The sequence below is a fragment of the Anomaloglossus baeobatrachus genome, chromosome 1 (genome assembly GCF_048569485.1).
Source record: "Anomaloglossus baeobatrachus isolate aAnoBae1 chromosome 1, aAnoBae1.hap1, whole genome shotgun sequence".
Lineage (NCBI taxonomy): Eukaryota > Metazoa > Chordata > Amphibia > Anura > Aromobatidae > Anomaloglossus > Anomaloglossus baeobatrachus.
The window spans coordinates 388474277-388488313 of NC_134353.1; the positions used below are offsets into that span (position 1 = coordinate 388474277).

A 14037-nucleotide genomic window follows, 5' to 3' on the forward strand; every position below is an offset into this window, starting at 1 on the left:
AACAGCCTCCAAAATCACTCGAACTGCGAACTGGAGAACCACGAACCACGAACCGCGCTCAACTCTACTAGTAATACATATCCCAAAATCCCACATCCATCCATTCCCATTTCTGAATCCCCATAACTGTCTTGGAAATAAAAAAAATTGGGGCATTACCCTGAGTATGGGATTAGAAAAATAACACTCTGCGTTCTTCCTAGGCAACTAAATCTGTCCACAGCACCCCTGTATTTGCAGTTGTAATGTTGTGATCCTGATATGAAACCCTAATGAGATTCCTCCATTTTAGTGACAATTCCCAAGACCCCCCCAGGAAATTACCCCAATTATGATAGCCTATATAAATTGAGACCACTAATTTCCCTCCTAAAAGATTTAATTTCTAAATTCCTATACCCTGAACAAAATGTTTCTGTTTGCGAGTCCCTGATAAGTTACAAGGGTGGTCTATCATTTTGCCAATCTATCCCATCTAAGCATGTCAAATAGGGCATCAAATTATACAAAATGTACGAAAGTACAAGTGGGTACACGTGCACCATTCTTATATACAAAGGTAGGGCCTGCCAAATCAATCCACTAAACTGCCCCCAGACAATTTGCATCCCTGGTAAAATTGGCTGGGAGCTAATTACACCATTTCAAGAGAGAGGTTACTACGTGTACACCGACAATTCTTACACTAGTATCTTCCTACACAAACACCTAAACGCTGCAAATACAGGGCCCTGTGGGACAATCAGAAAAAACCATAAGTAGGGTATCCGTCTCAGTTGGTGTCCAGATATTTGGCATCCTTCTCACAGGCAAGTGGCCAACTACTTGCAGTGATGTGGAATGACAGGAAGGACATCTACATGCTGACCACCCTGCATGCTAGTGATGTGTCGGTGATGAACGATCCGACACAAAGATCCGGCTCCCCACTGTGACTGATAGGAGCCGGATCCCCAGTGAGAGCCAATAAATTCTTGTAACAGTTCTCACTGCGCGTAATATTTTGGTGTTTGGTGGGCGAAACCCCGCCAACCTGAACAAAACCCCGCCTATTCAGCAAATTGATTGGCCCATTGTGAGTGGGCGGGATTTAGCCACGGGTGGGCGTGGTTTCTGCAGCGTTAACACAAGAGTAAATATGTCTTCACCTGCAGTGAACACATATTTAATAGGGAGCCAGGAATGAGCCAAGAGATCTAGCTCTTTTTGGAGAGCAGAGCCATGGCATCTGCATCACCAAAAAGAGCCAGACTGCCCATCACTACTGCATGCGGACACCACTATGACGGTCAGAAAAAAGGGTGCCAGCAGGGAGAAAGATAAACTGATCTGTGTAACAGATTCTAATAAGTGCATGGGAGGCGCTGACTTGTTGGACCAGGTGCTTCATACTATACTATTGCCATCGCCGTACTATATGTGGTTTTTTGGGGGGGGGGGTTCAGCTGCAGACTGGTAATAACACTTTTCATCCATGATACTTGTCTCCGTGAGTTTTGCATGGACACTCGGTCTATGAAAATACAAATATGGTATTTCTGTAATAACTGTTTATGACCAAACTGTGTTGGCACTGGCTATAAAAAAAAATGTTTAATATGTGTTGTCTGCTTTATTTCTTGCAGACTGAGAAAAAATTTGAAATCTTTAATCATTGTCCACCCTTCTTGGTTCATCAGGACTGTATTGGCAATCTCCAGACCATTTATAAGGTATCATTTATTTATCATCTATCTTCACAAGGCAGTCTTATATTCTAAGGGTATGTTCACACTGAATTTTTAATGTTCATTTTTCGGGGGGTTAAAAAACCACATCTGAATACTGCTTCTAATAAAACACTTGATATTTAGTGGTGATTTGATGCGTTTTTTTCACTTTGGTGTTTTTATGTGTTTGTAATTATAATTTGGTGTGTATTAATATGTTGTGCTTTTTGTAGAATTTGTGCTACAAAAACCTGCATAGAAACTGCAATAAATAATGTGAAAACACTTTTTATTTGAAGCAAATTATCTGCAGATAAGGTCTAAAAAACCTTACATGATGTTTTTTCAGAAACAAAAGCAGTACATGCACCATTGGCATTCTCATTCAAATGAATGGTAAACAATGAACATGAAGAAATAATTTCATGGCTGTCCTACGGCAGCACACGGTGGATTCACTTTATTAGCTACCTATTTAGAAACATAAGACATGTTACGCAGCGGTAAGTAGTAACTTAATGAACCTAGGTGCCTTGCACACACCATAAGGCCCCCTCCACTGGTGAGTTTGAAAAAACGCATGTGTAGCACATTACATTTTGACCATCCATGTGGCCATCGATGTGTACATATGTGTCATCCGTATGTCATTTGTGTGACATGCACTGGAACAAACACATGACACTGAAATGAATAGATTTGTATGTGCTAAATATGTGCAAAGATAGACAGATGGCTATTTACAAAAAAAATATTTAAATGAAGAAAGAAGACGTTTCTTTTACATAGTTACATAGTTACATAGTTTTGAAGGTTGAACTAGATGGACCTAGGTCTTTTTTAAACCTAAGTAACTATGTAAAAAAAAAAAACGAAATGGAGTTCCTTACATTTTTCATAATCAGCAAAGGTTAAGCAGACAACTGCTGGCTGATATTATCATGCAGGGAAGGTTTATGGTCATTTGGCCCTTCTCAGCCTAAAAATACCAGCCTGCAGCTTCCCCAGAAGTGGCACATCCCATTAGATGAACAAATTAATCTCCGCTATTGCCCTGGTGCTTTGGAAATATTTTAGAGGGTTGATATCAGCTGTGTAGGGTTAGTAATGGAGAGGAGTTTATCAGACACCCACATTAATAACCCAATAAGTGTAAAAAGGAAAAAAAGCCAAAAATATTTTATTTGAAAAACACTCCCCGACTCTTTTGCTCTCCTTGTCAGCAGCCTTCACCTGAAGCACATGTGAAGGATTTATGTGCCATTTGAATTACCTTTCATATACCACATTCACTTCAGCCTGAAACAGCCAGTTTCCTCCAGTAGTTGGTTTAAATAGCAACTCTTACAAACTTTTAAAAATGTAGGGGTAGCCTCCATGAAGCGTAAAAGGGCTCCTCTTCCACTGTCTCCTCTAAAGGTGAAATGTCATCTAATTCAGATTCTTTGGCAGCTGACACCTGTATATCTTTCATAGTAATAGAGTACCAAATCTCTTATAAGAGGTCAAACATACAGTTGAGTTGGGGAAAAAAATTAGGGAAAACAAACCAAAGAAACTATGTCTTTATAACCTCCTTTTAAAAATGGAAAAAAGTTTTCCAAGAGCACCCAGGTCTGAAAGAATGCTTTCAGAAAAAATGTCTGAAGCTTGATAAGAGGATTTACCAGGGTGCCACGTTTAAAGCACTCTATAAGCTAGACCTCAAAGACTTAGCAGAAAAGGGGATCCCCTCCTAAGATAGTCTTTGCTGTAACTCCGTTTATCAGAAATATCAATTTTTACATCAGACCAAATGTTCTTGTTGTAAGATTCAATGGATCGTAAGGATTCTTTTCTGAAAAGAGACTATTCAGTGGCTGCCTTTGTCACAAAAATTGCTCTGGCGACAGCTCTCATGGCAAGAGCACTTAGAATATGGCTTAGTTATCCTCAGATATTCAGGAAGGAGTGTCCAGGGAAAAAACACTTGAAAACTTACTTTTTCTCAAGTCACTTCCAGATTTTATGTGTGACTCCCCCTTAGATATTTTGAAGTTTGCTAAAAACTATGGCCATTTCTAATGCAGCAAGAACGGCCTTGCGAATTACAGAATGGTCCTGGGACATCTCTTCTAAAAATCACTTCTGCAGTCTTCCCTTTCAGCCCTCAAGTCTCTTTGGTTCACAGTTAGAGAAAATATTGAATAGTCTTAAGGCCCCGTCACACACAGAGATAAATCTTTGACAGATCTGTGGTTGCAGAGAAATCATGGACATATTGTTCCATTTGTACACAGCCACAAACCTGGCACTGATTGTCCACAATTTCACTGCAACCACAGATCTACCACAGATCTGCCGCAGATTTATCTGTGTGTGTGACAGGGCATTTTTGTATCTCATTCAATAATTCAACAAGGTATAAAAGATGGTTCACGGGTTGAAGACAATTCATGTCCAGAGGAAAATTCCCTGTAAGGGGAGACCGTTCAATCAAAAAGTTGAATTAGTCTCACATGAACAGATTTCTACTAAACACAGATCAAAATCCGGTTGTTTACCAACTTATTCACAAATTCAAAATCAAATTGCCCTGGAGTCTGTTCCACCTCACCAACAGTTCAGAGCAATGTATTCCAGAGTGTTCACCATCCCAAATTCCCTGGGAAGTAGTAGTTAATCGATCTTACCTATCTGAACCAGTTTCTACAGAACAAGAAATTCAAGATGGAGACTATTTGCCTAGTGATAGACATTCTACAACAAAACTATTTTAGGCATCGTGAAAATCTTAGCCATATCTCCACATCCCTGTCCTTCCAGCTCACAGGAAATATCTCAGGGTGGCAATTCTTATAACTTCCCAGTAATTAGATCTTCCAGTTGGGATTTGGGTTTCTCCTCATATCTTCACAAAGGTTGCTATAGTCTTTACAGTTGTTCTCAGACTCCAGTGCATCTGATAGCCACCAGACAAAATGCCAAGATTTGAAAGTTCTACTCTTTCCAAAAAATCAATTATGTTTGGCAATGGATGGCCTCTCATAATCCTGGAAGATGATGCTTGTATATGTCTTTCTTCCTCTTCCATTTATCATGAAAGTTCTCAAGAAGATCATAGAGGACCAGATGGAAGACATCATGATAATCCAATTTTGGCCCCCAAGGGCCTTCTACCTACTTGTCCTAACGCTGTCCAAGGGAAGACATTGGAAACTACCCACTGTTCCCAACCATTTGTCTGAAGGAGTCTTTTATCATACAGACCTTCACAAGTGCCACCTACCTGCCTGAAGATTGAGTGGCAAAATCTAAACAACCAATCTCTACCCTGCTATACTCTAGAATATCATCTACAGTCAAGAATTATTCCAAGGTCTGAAGAATTTTTAATTGTTGGTGACCTCTCGAGGACTCAGACTCATCTATTCTCTAATTTCTCCATTAAGCATTTGACAAAGATATGAAACTAAATACTCTCAAACCTTAATTCTCAGGCATAAATGCTCAATGGCACAATTTTTGGCAATGGTCTAGTCAGAAAGTTTTTCCTGGCAGTTAAGAATCTCAGGCCCGCATTCCCCCCACCAGTTTCCTTCTGTCTTGTCTCACCAGTTCTCACTTTGAACCAGCCACCCTAGCCTCTATCAAACATCTCTCAAAGAAAACTCTGTTTCGGTAGCCAATAATCCAGCCAAGCTTATCATTCAGCTCCAGGCGCTTTCATCTAATGAACCATACTTACATGATATGATGGATCATCTTGTCTTAAGACAGGATTCTTTCCGAAAGTCAACACTATTCAGATACAGGTAAAATATATCTTTGTACCGTGTTAGGCCTGAAACACACATCCGTGAAAACCACGTCCGTGTAAAACGGGCCGTTTTTCGGGTCCGTTTTCCGTTTTTTAGGTCCGTTTTTATGGTATGTGTGGCCTGCGTATGTATCCCGTATGCTAGCCGTATGTGCGTGTGAAATGTCCGTGTGTGCGTGTGAAACTTAACTTACATGTGTTTGTGTTGTCCGTGTGGAATATCCGTGTGTGATGCAAAATGTCGTTTACTACATGTCGGCAGACAGCAGACAGAGTAGCGGGATGAGAATGAACTCGGGTGAACTTCACCCGACTTCATTGTCATGCCGCGGCTCTGTCTGTGCCGTGTACTGATTAGCGGTCACCTGTGAAGGATTCACCGGTGACCGCTAATCCCCCGAGTGACTGAAGTGTCCCCCCCTCTCTCATACTCACCGACCCCCGATCACCGGCGCTGCACCGCATTCACACTACTCCGGCGGCTTTTTCTAATTTGAATATGCCGGCCGCTCATTAAACAATCTCGTATTCCCTGCTTTCCCCGCCCACCGGCGCCTATGATTGGTTGCAGTGAGACATGCCCCCACGCAAAGTGACAGGTGTCTCACTGCACCCAATCACAGCAGCTGGTGGGCGTGTCACTATGGAGTATAGAAATAAATAAATAATTTAAAAAAATGGCGTGCGGTTCCCCCCAAATTTAATACCAGCCAGATAAAGCCATACGGCTGAAGGCTGGTATTCTCAGGATGGGGAGCTCCACGTTATGGGGAGCCCCCCAGCCTAACAATATCAGTTAGCAGCCGCCCAGAATGGCCGCATACATTAGATGCGACTGTTCTGGGACAGTACCCGGCTCTTCCCGATTTGCCCTGGTGCGTTGGCAAATCAGGGTAATAAGGAGTTAATGGCAGCCCATAGCTGCCAATAAGTCCTAGATTAATCATGTCAGGCGTCTCCCCGAGATACCTTCCATGATTAATCTGTAAATTACAGTTAAAAAACACACACAACTGAAAAATCCTTTATTAGAAATAAAAAAACACTAACAAAGTCCCTCATCACCAATTTATTAACCCCGACAAAGCCCTCCATGTCCGGCGTAATCCACGGACCTCCAGCGTCACATCCAGCTCTGCTGCATGAAGGTACAGGAGCAGCAGAAGACTCCGCCGCTCCTGTCAGCTCCACGCAGCTAATGAAGGCAATAGCGCGATCAGCTGAGCTGTCACTGAGGTTACCTGGATCCAGCGGTGGATGCAGCGGTGGCCGCGGGTAACCTCAGTGACAGCTCAGCTGATCGCGCTACTCACCGCCGCTCCTGTCAGCTCCACACAGCAACTGTGGTGAGTAGCCCGATCAGCTGAGCTGTTACTGAGGTTACCCACGGCCACCGCTGGATCCAGCGGTGGCCGCGAGTTACCTGACTGACAGCAGCTGATCGCGCTACTCACCACAGTTGCTGCGTGGAGCTGACAGGAGCGGCGGTGTATTCTGCATCTCCTATCACCTGCATGCAGCAGAGCTGGACGCGACGCTGGAGGTCCGTGGATTACGCCGGACATGGAGGGCTTTGTCGGGGTTAATAAATTGGTGATGAGGGACTTCGTTAGTGTTTTTTATTTCTAATAAATTATTTTTTCGGGTGTGTGTGTGTTTTTTAAATGTCACTTACAGATTAATCATGGAAGGTATCTCGGGGAGACGCCTGACATTATTAATCTAGGACTTATTGGCAGCTATGGGCAGCCAATAACTCCTTATTACCCCGATTTGCCAACGCACCAGGGCAAATCGGGAAGAGCCGGGTACAGTCCCATAACTGTCGCATATAATGTATGCGGCAATTCTGGGCGGCTGCTGACTGATATTGTTAGGCTGGGGGGCTCCCCATAACATGGAGCTCCCCATCCTGAGAATACCAGCCTTCAGCCATATGGCTTTATCTAGCTGGTATTAAAATGGGGGGGGACCGCACGCCGTTTTTTTTAATTATTTATTTATTTATTTTACTGCACAGCATAGACACGCCCACCGGCTGCTGTGATTGGGTGCAGTGAGACACCTGTCACTCAGCGTGGGGGGGGTGTCTGACTGCAACCAATCACAGGCGCCAGTGGGCGGGTAAAGCAGGGAATACGAGATTGATTAATGGGCGGCCGGCTTTTTCAAAATAGTAAAAGCCGCCGAAGTGTTTATAACAGCAGTGCAGCGCCGCGCCGAAGATCGGGGAACGGTAAGTATGAGAGAGGGGGGAACTGACCGACAGACAGCTAGAGGGACAGATAAGACAGAGAGACCGACCGACAGACATAGAGACCGACCGACGGACTGAGGGAGAGAACGAAACAGAAAAAGAAAAAAGACCGACATCACATGAAAAAAGCACAAAGCGCACAGGGAGCAAACAGAGATGCGTCCGTGTCACTCGGACGTGCGCACAGACCTATTGACTTTCATTGGGTCCGTGTTGCGTGCAGAAAACGGACATGCTGCCGTGCAAAACGCACACAGGTACGGATCACGGACACGGACAAACGGACATGCATCAAAAACGCACGTGGAGCTTTTATCATACAATAACATTGGTGCACGTTTGGCCGTGTCTCCAGTATACACGGAAACGGACCAAACACGCACGTGTTTCACGGATGTGTGTTTCAGGCCTTAGCCAGTAATTTTACTGGCTAACACCATTCAGAACATTAATCAGGAGAACTGATGCTTACCATTCTTCTATCCAGATCTTCAAAATCATGAAGAAAATAGCTACTAGATGCTAGTAGAAGAAAAGCTACTAGAAGAAAAGCTACTAGATGTTAGGAGAATGATGCTCCTTTTACCTCCAAAAATCTTAGGCTTTCAAACAAGCTGAAAATTTGCTTCTCTAATTTAGGGGGCTGAATACAGGAAACAGAACTGGCAAGGCTTCCTTATCTTAGTGAATTAAAAATCTAATTTAGGACTGTTATCAGTAGATCTTGACCTTTCAGTAGATAACAGTGAGTTAGAGCCCATTCCTCTTAGTCAACCCTTGTGTCATGGGGTGAGCTGGTCCATAAATTAGAAAATGGTACAGATATTTATAATCACCAGTGTGAAAAAGCTTCCAGACTGTGATATGAGCTCTTTGGAGCTTCAGATTTGCACTCTGCAAATATCTGCGCTGCAATATGAGAGCAGAGACTCCTCCCAATGATAAGGAGAACAAACCAGCTGTGACATTTCAGGGCAGCAGCCCCTTTTTCAAGACTAAAGGCCCCGTTACACGCAACGACGTATCTAACGATATATTGCCGGGGTCACGGATTTCGTGACGCACATCCGGCATCGTTAGCGACGTCCTTGCGTGTGACAGCAAGGAACGACCATTAACGATGGAAAATACTCACCTTATCATCCATCGTTGACACGTCGTTCCTTTTCAAAAAATCGTTGGCAGCACATATCGCTATGTGTGACACCTCGGAAGCGACGAATTACAGCTTACCTGTGGCCGCCGGCATGAGGAAGGAAGGAGGTGGGCGAGATGTTACGTCCTGCTCATCTCCGCCCCTCCGCTTCTATTTGGCGGCCGCTTAGTGACGCCGCTGTGACGCCGAACAAATGCTCCTAACGATTTTGTGCGCGACGGGCAGCGATTTGCCCGTGACGCACAACCGAAGGGGGCGGGTACGCTCGCTAGCGATATCGCACACGATATTGCTGCGTGTAACACCCCCTTAAGAGTTCCCCAGAAATGTTGCTGCAGGTGTTTTATCAGTATAGTCGGTAAGCATCTGTACCCTCATACTGTAGCACTCAGGTATGCATGGAAGTCCACACCGAAGGTCTGACTGCAAATTGGAAGCTTCATAGAGCAGTCTAGAAGGTTTTTCACAGTGGTGATTATAAGTGTCTAATTTATTAAGACTGAATGCATCTTCTTGAGAAATATGTGGATAACAAATATAAAGAGAAAAATTTGATGTGCCATTTTCTATTTTATGGATCACCCAGTAGTTTCAAGGGACAGCTGAAGTATGCTTATTTTTAAGGTGTAGGACGGTTGTATTAAATAAGGCAAATGTTTTTGTTTTTAGATGGGGTTAGCTGGCTCTCTGCCTCTTGAACAGATCTGCAGAGCTGACAAATGGTCATCCATGTCTTCCTTTCCTAAGCACTACAGACGGAACATCAGGTCATCGGAGAGTTCGGCCCTTGGCAGAAAAAATCTTAGAGCAAACTGCTAGCCTATGATCCCAGCCCTTCTTTTTTATAGCTTTTCAAGTTCAATTGTGTGCTGTCATAGGACATCCATTAAACATTAAACTTGGATTACCTGAAATTTTCATATCCTGGAGTCCATAGGCAGCACAGACTTCCCTCCCTCTAATAAATGTATATTTTTGCGGCTTACATATACGGTGTCCTTTGGTTTCCTGTCTCCTTTCATTGAGAGCGCAGGGGACTTAGGTTCATTAAGTTAATTTTGCTTATTTTATATTTACTACTGTGTAACATGTAATTTGTTTCTAAGTAGGGAGCTAACAAGTTAACCCACTGTGCGCTGCCTACAGACTCCAGGAAGTGAAAAATTTCAGGTAATAATATTTTTTAAGCTTTTGATGTGTGTCCAATGTAGAAATTGCAACCTCAGTGAATGTGCTGGCAATTTTTTCTGTATACTTCCACCAAAACATTTGTTTAAACCCCCTAAAGCGGGCTTTACACACTACAATATATCTTACGAAGTGTCGGCAGGGTCACGTCGTAAGTGACGCACATCCGGCATCGTAAGTTATATTGTAGCGTGTGACAGCTATGTGCGATTGCAATTGAACGTTAAAACGTTCATCGCATGCACGTCGTTCAATTGCTAAAAATTGAACGTGAGGTTGTTCAATGTTCCCGAGGTAGAACACATCGCAGTGTGTGACACCCCGGGAACGATGAACAGATCTTACCTGCGTCCCGCGGCTCCCGCCGGCAATGAGGCAGGAAGGAGGTGGGCAGGATGTTTACGTCCCGCTCATCTCCGCCCCTTCGCTTCTATTGACCAGCTGCCGCGTCACGTCGAACGTCCCTCCCACTCCAGGAAGTGGACGTTCGCCGCCCACATCGAGGTCGTATAGAAGGTAAGTACGTGTGACAGCAAATAATCGTTTGTGCAACACGTTGAGCAAATTGAACGTGCCGCACATACGATGGGGGCGGTTACAATCGCATACGATATCGTATGCTTAATCGTAACGTGTAAAGCAGGCTTTAGACACCTTTTGCAAATGTTGTCCTCCTCCTAGGACTATGAAAAACTGGAAAACATCCAATACTACAGGCTTGTCTCCTGACTTGTCTGCAGTTAATTACATGACTTCTAAGCACGTGACCACTTGTCAGTAATTAGAGCTGAACATGTGTCTTCTACGCATGTGATCACTGTGTCCAATGACCACTTTGGCCAGTAATAATGTAATCTGACCTAAAGAAAACAAAGCCCAGCAGAGATAGGAGTGGTGCTGACTTAAAGGGGTAAATGATCGTTATTTTATTGTCTTATCACATTCCCTACATTTAAAGAATTATACTAGGATACACCTTCAGATATTTTTTTTTTTAATTTTTTAATTCAGTTTATTGGTAACAGTGAGCTTGTCCAATTATTGTGACTAGGCTGCAATACTGTGTTTCCCCGAAAATAAGACATTGTCTCATCTTATTTTTGTCCCTAAAACAAAAACAAAAAAACAAAACGCTAGGGCTTAGTCTCCGGAAAGGTCGTATTTTTGGGTAAACATGGCAAGTTTACTTCCAAAAGAAGACAGACACCTCCCAGGAGAATCGCACTTACTATCTGTGTCGCAATCAGGTCTTCTTGCGTTCCATAGCGGTCGCTCCCCTGCTGGTTGGAAGCAGTATCACTCCTGCAGAGTTAGTGAGTGCGGAGTGATACTGCTATCTGACGTGTGTGTGTGAGCGGAATGTTGCTGCAATTGGATGTGTGCGTGTGTGAGAGCAGAGGGATACTTGGACCCTATGTGTGTGAGAGTAGATGGATACTTGGACCCTATGTGTGTGTGAGAGAGCGGAGGGATACTTGGACCCTATGTGTGTGAGCGAAGTGATACTGAGACCCGATATGTGTGTGTATGTGAGCAGAGAGATATGTGGAGTCCCTGACCTGGTCAGGCACCACTGAGTACTGCACCCATGCTGGGGGCAGTGCAATACAGGTAATCCAGAAGGCTGACCGAGGTGTGACTACACAGGCGCATAGTAATAAGGTCTCACACAATGACCTTTGAAGGGACTCCTGAGAGATTCCAGGAGGGGGCGTGGCCTCCATGTCTACTCAAGGGGTGTGGTAGAGAGTCTGGTTGCTAGGTGGCGTAGGCAGGCACAGTGGAGAGAGAAAAGAGGAAGTAGAGAGGAGAGAGGAGTCTGGAAGTGGAGCTCAGAGAGAGCAGACTTGTAGGACCCACGAGTGAGCCAGTTTAGTGTGCAGCCCAGGGAGAGCAGTCGCAGCAAGAGGATCCTGGAGCTATGGCACTTTAACAGCGTCCGCGCAGTGACTACCGACGGGGGAGATCGGTCACCTGGTAGTGCCCCCCGAAATTCACCTAAGGCTAGAGAGAGCAAAGAGGTGGCAGAGTAAGGGAACTGCCAGGGAGGTACCAGGCCCGCAAGGGTAACAGGTCCCAGTGCAGAGATAGATTCACCTTTCTTCTGCCAAACCTGCCTGAGGGGGCACTTCAGACCCTCAAGACAACACCACAGAGTCCGCAGCCACGTAGCAAAGAGAGGGCCCATAGTTCACAGGAGGCAAGCAGCCGGAGTGACCTGGTCCAGGCTACAAGCAAACGGGCCGAAACGAGGGGAGAACACGCAGCTGCAACTCCCTGGTTGACCCCCATAGGGACTTCAAGTCTGGGTCACCACAAAAACATAAAGGGCTAAGGAAGGCGAGTTGGTAGTCACCCTCATCAGCCAGCTGGAAGGATATCTGGTTCCAGCCTGGTTCATCCCAGCTACGCCCGGGTTACTCACCCTGCCGTCTAATGTGAGTAAAACCCCTGAAAGACATTCTACTTGTGCGTGTGAGTCATTCTGCGACTTGTGGTGCCACACACTTACACAGGGCCCTGGGGCTTGCCTCACTCTCGGGAGGCCACTACAACTGACTGCACCCACCATCAGCCCCAGGCACCGCTTAATATGCAGTGGCGGTCACCCTGACCGCAATACCGAGAGTGGCATCACGACAATCCTAAGAGAAGATTCCCTACCTGTGACCAGACTGTTCATCCACGTGGAGTCCCTGAACGTAATGCACAAGCACCGACAACACCTGTGGGGCTTCACAGATACAGGACCCGATCTGTATGTGAGTGTAATGGCAAGGGGTCCAACAGCAACGCAAATCTCTGTGGGAAGCCTATTGTTACAGGGGGCTGTCTGATAATAACTTAAAGGAGTATCAGACAGTCAGGGTCCACCGTGCAAAGACTCTGCTGCAGACTATGGCAGAGTGCAATACCTCTGTTAACTCACAGAAGGATATAATAAGTAAGTAAAGCAATTCCTCCCTTACTTGGAGGGTGTGTGGAATGATCTCTGTTAATAATCACAGAGACAAAGGCAATGTGTGCGAAATGGCACCTACCTAGGTCCGCTCTTCTAGTGGTGCAAAAGAGACGAACAGCAGCGTAAGCCGCACAAAGCTCCTACCTGCGTTCGCTCCACTAGTGTGCGAGGACACGAACCACTAGATATGGCACCTGCCTAGGTCCGCTCTTCTAGTGGTGCAAAAGAGACGAACAGCAGCGTAAGCCGCACAAAGCTCCTACCTCTGTTCGCTCCCCTAGTGTGCGAGGATACGAACAACTGCCAGACGCAGTATAAGGAACGTTACCCTAGCGGCAACGGACACCTACGAGTCGAATCACAAGGCCCAGCCAGACCATGTGCCTCAGGCACCTGCCTATGTCCGCTCCCCTAAGAGGTAAGGATACGGACAGCAGCCGAAGCTGTAAGGTATAAGAACGCTACCCTGCCGGTAGCGGTCACCTAGCATAGACAGAGGAATGCCTAGAGGAACGCACACAGAGCGTCTACTCTTATGCATGAACCAAGAGGACTGAGCGCCATGCGGCGTGTGTCAGGGTCTTATATAGACTCTGTGCCTCATCCAAGATGGAGGACACCAGAGCCAATCCGCTGCCAGAACGACAAGAGTGACGTCATGCTGGCCTATCACCGAGCAAGGCGTCACAAGCACATGACCAGCGACCAATCGGCATAGAAGGTGTCAGAGACATGTGACCTCGTGTCAGCGATGATGTCACCCGCACATGTGCAATGGCTCCAAGATAGGACTTAGTCTCCAGCGCTCGCACATGTGCAGTAGCAAAAAATCTGGACTTAGTCTCCAGCGCTCGCACATGTGCAGTACTAAGAAATCTGGACATAGTCTCCAGTGCTCGCAGCAACCGTAACAGTACCTCCCCCTCAAGGGCCCCCCTCCCGGCGACACAGGTAATCGGCAACTAA

General features: G+C 45.4%; 1 protein-coding gene across 1 annotated transcript in view; it reads left to right on the plus strand.

The window, feature by feature from the left end:
• ATCAY (ATCAY kinesin light chain interacting caytaxin) overlaps window positions 1–14037 on the plus strand; it is a 168948-nt gene that overhangs the window by 94115 nt on the left and 60796 nt on the right. The window contains exon 8 of the mRNA XM_075352540.1: window positions 1626–1712. Coding sequence (XP_075208655.1) covers window positions 1626–1712 — 87 coding nt within the window. The remainder of the gene's footprint in view (window positions 1–1625; window positions 1713–14037) is intronic.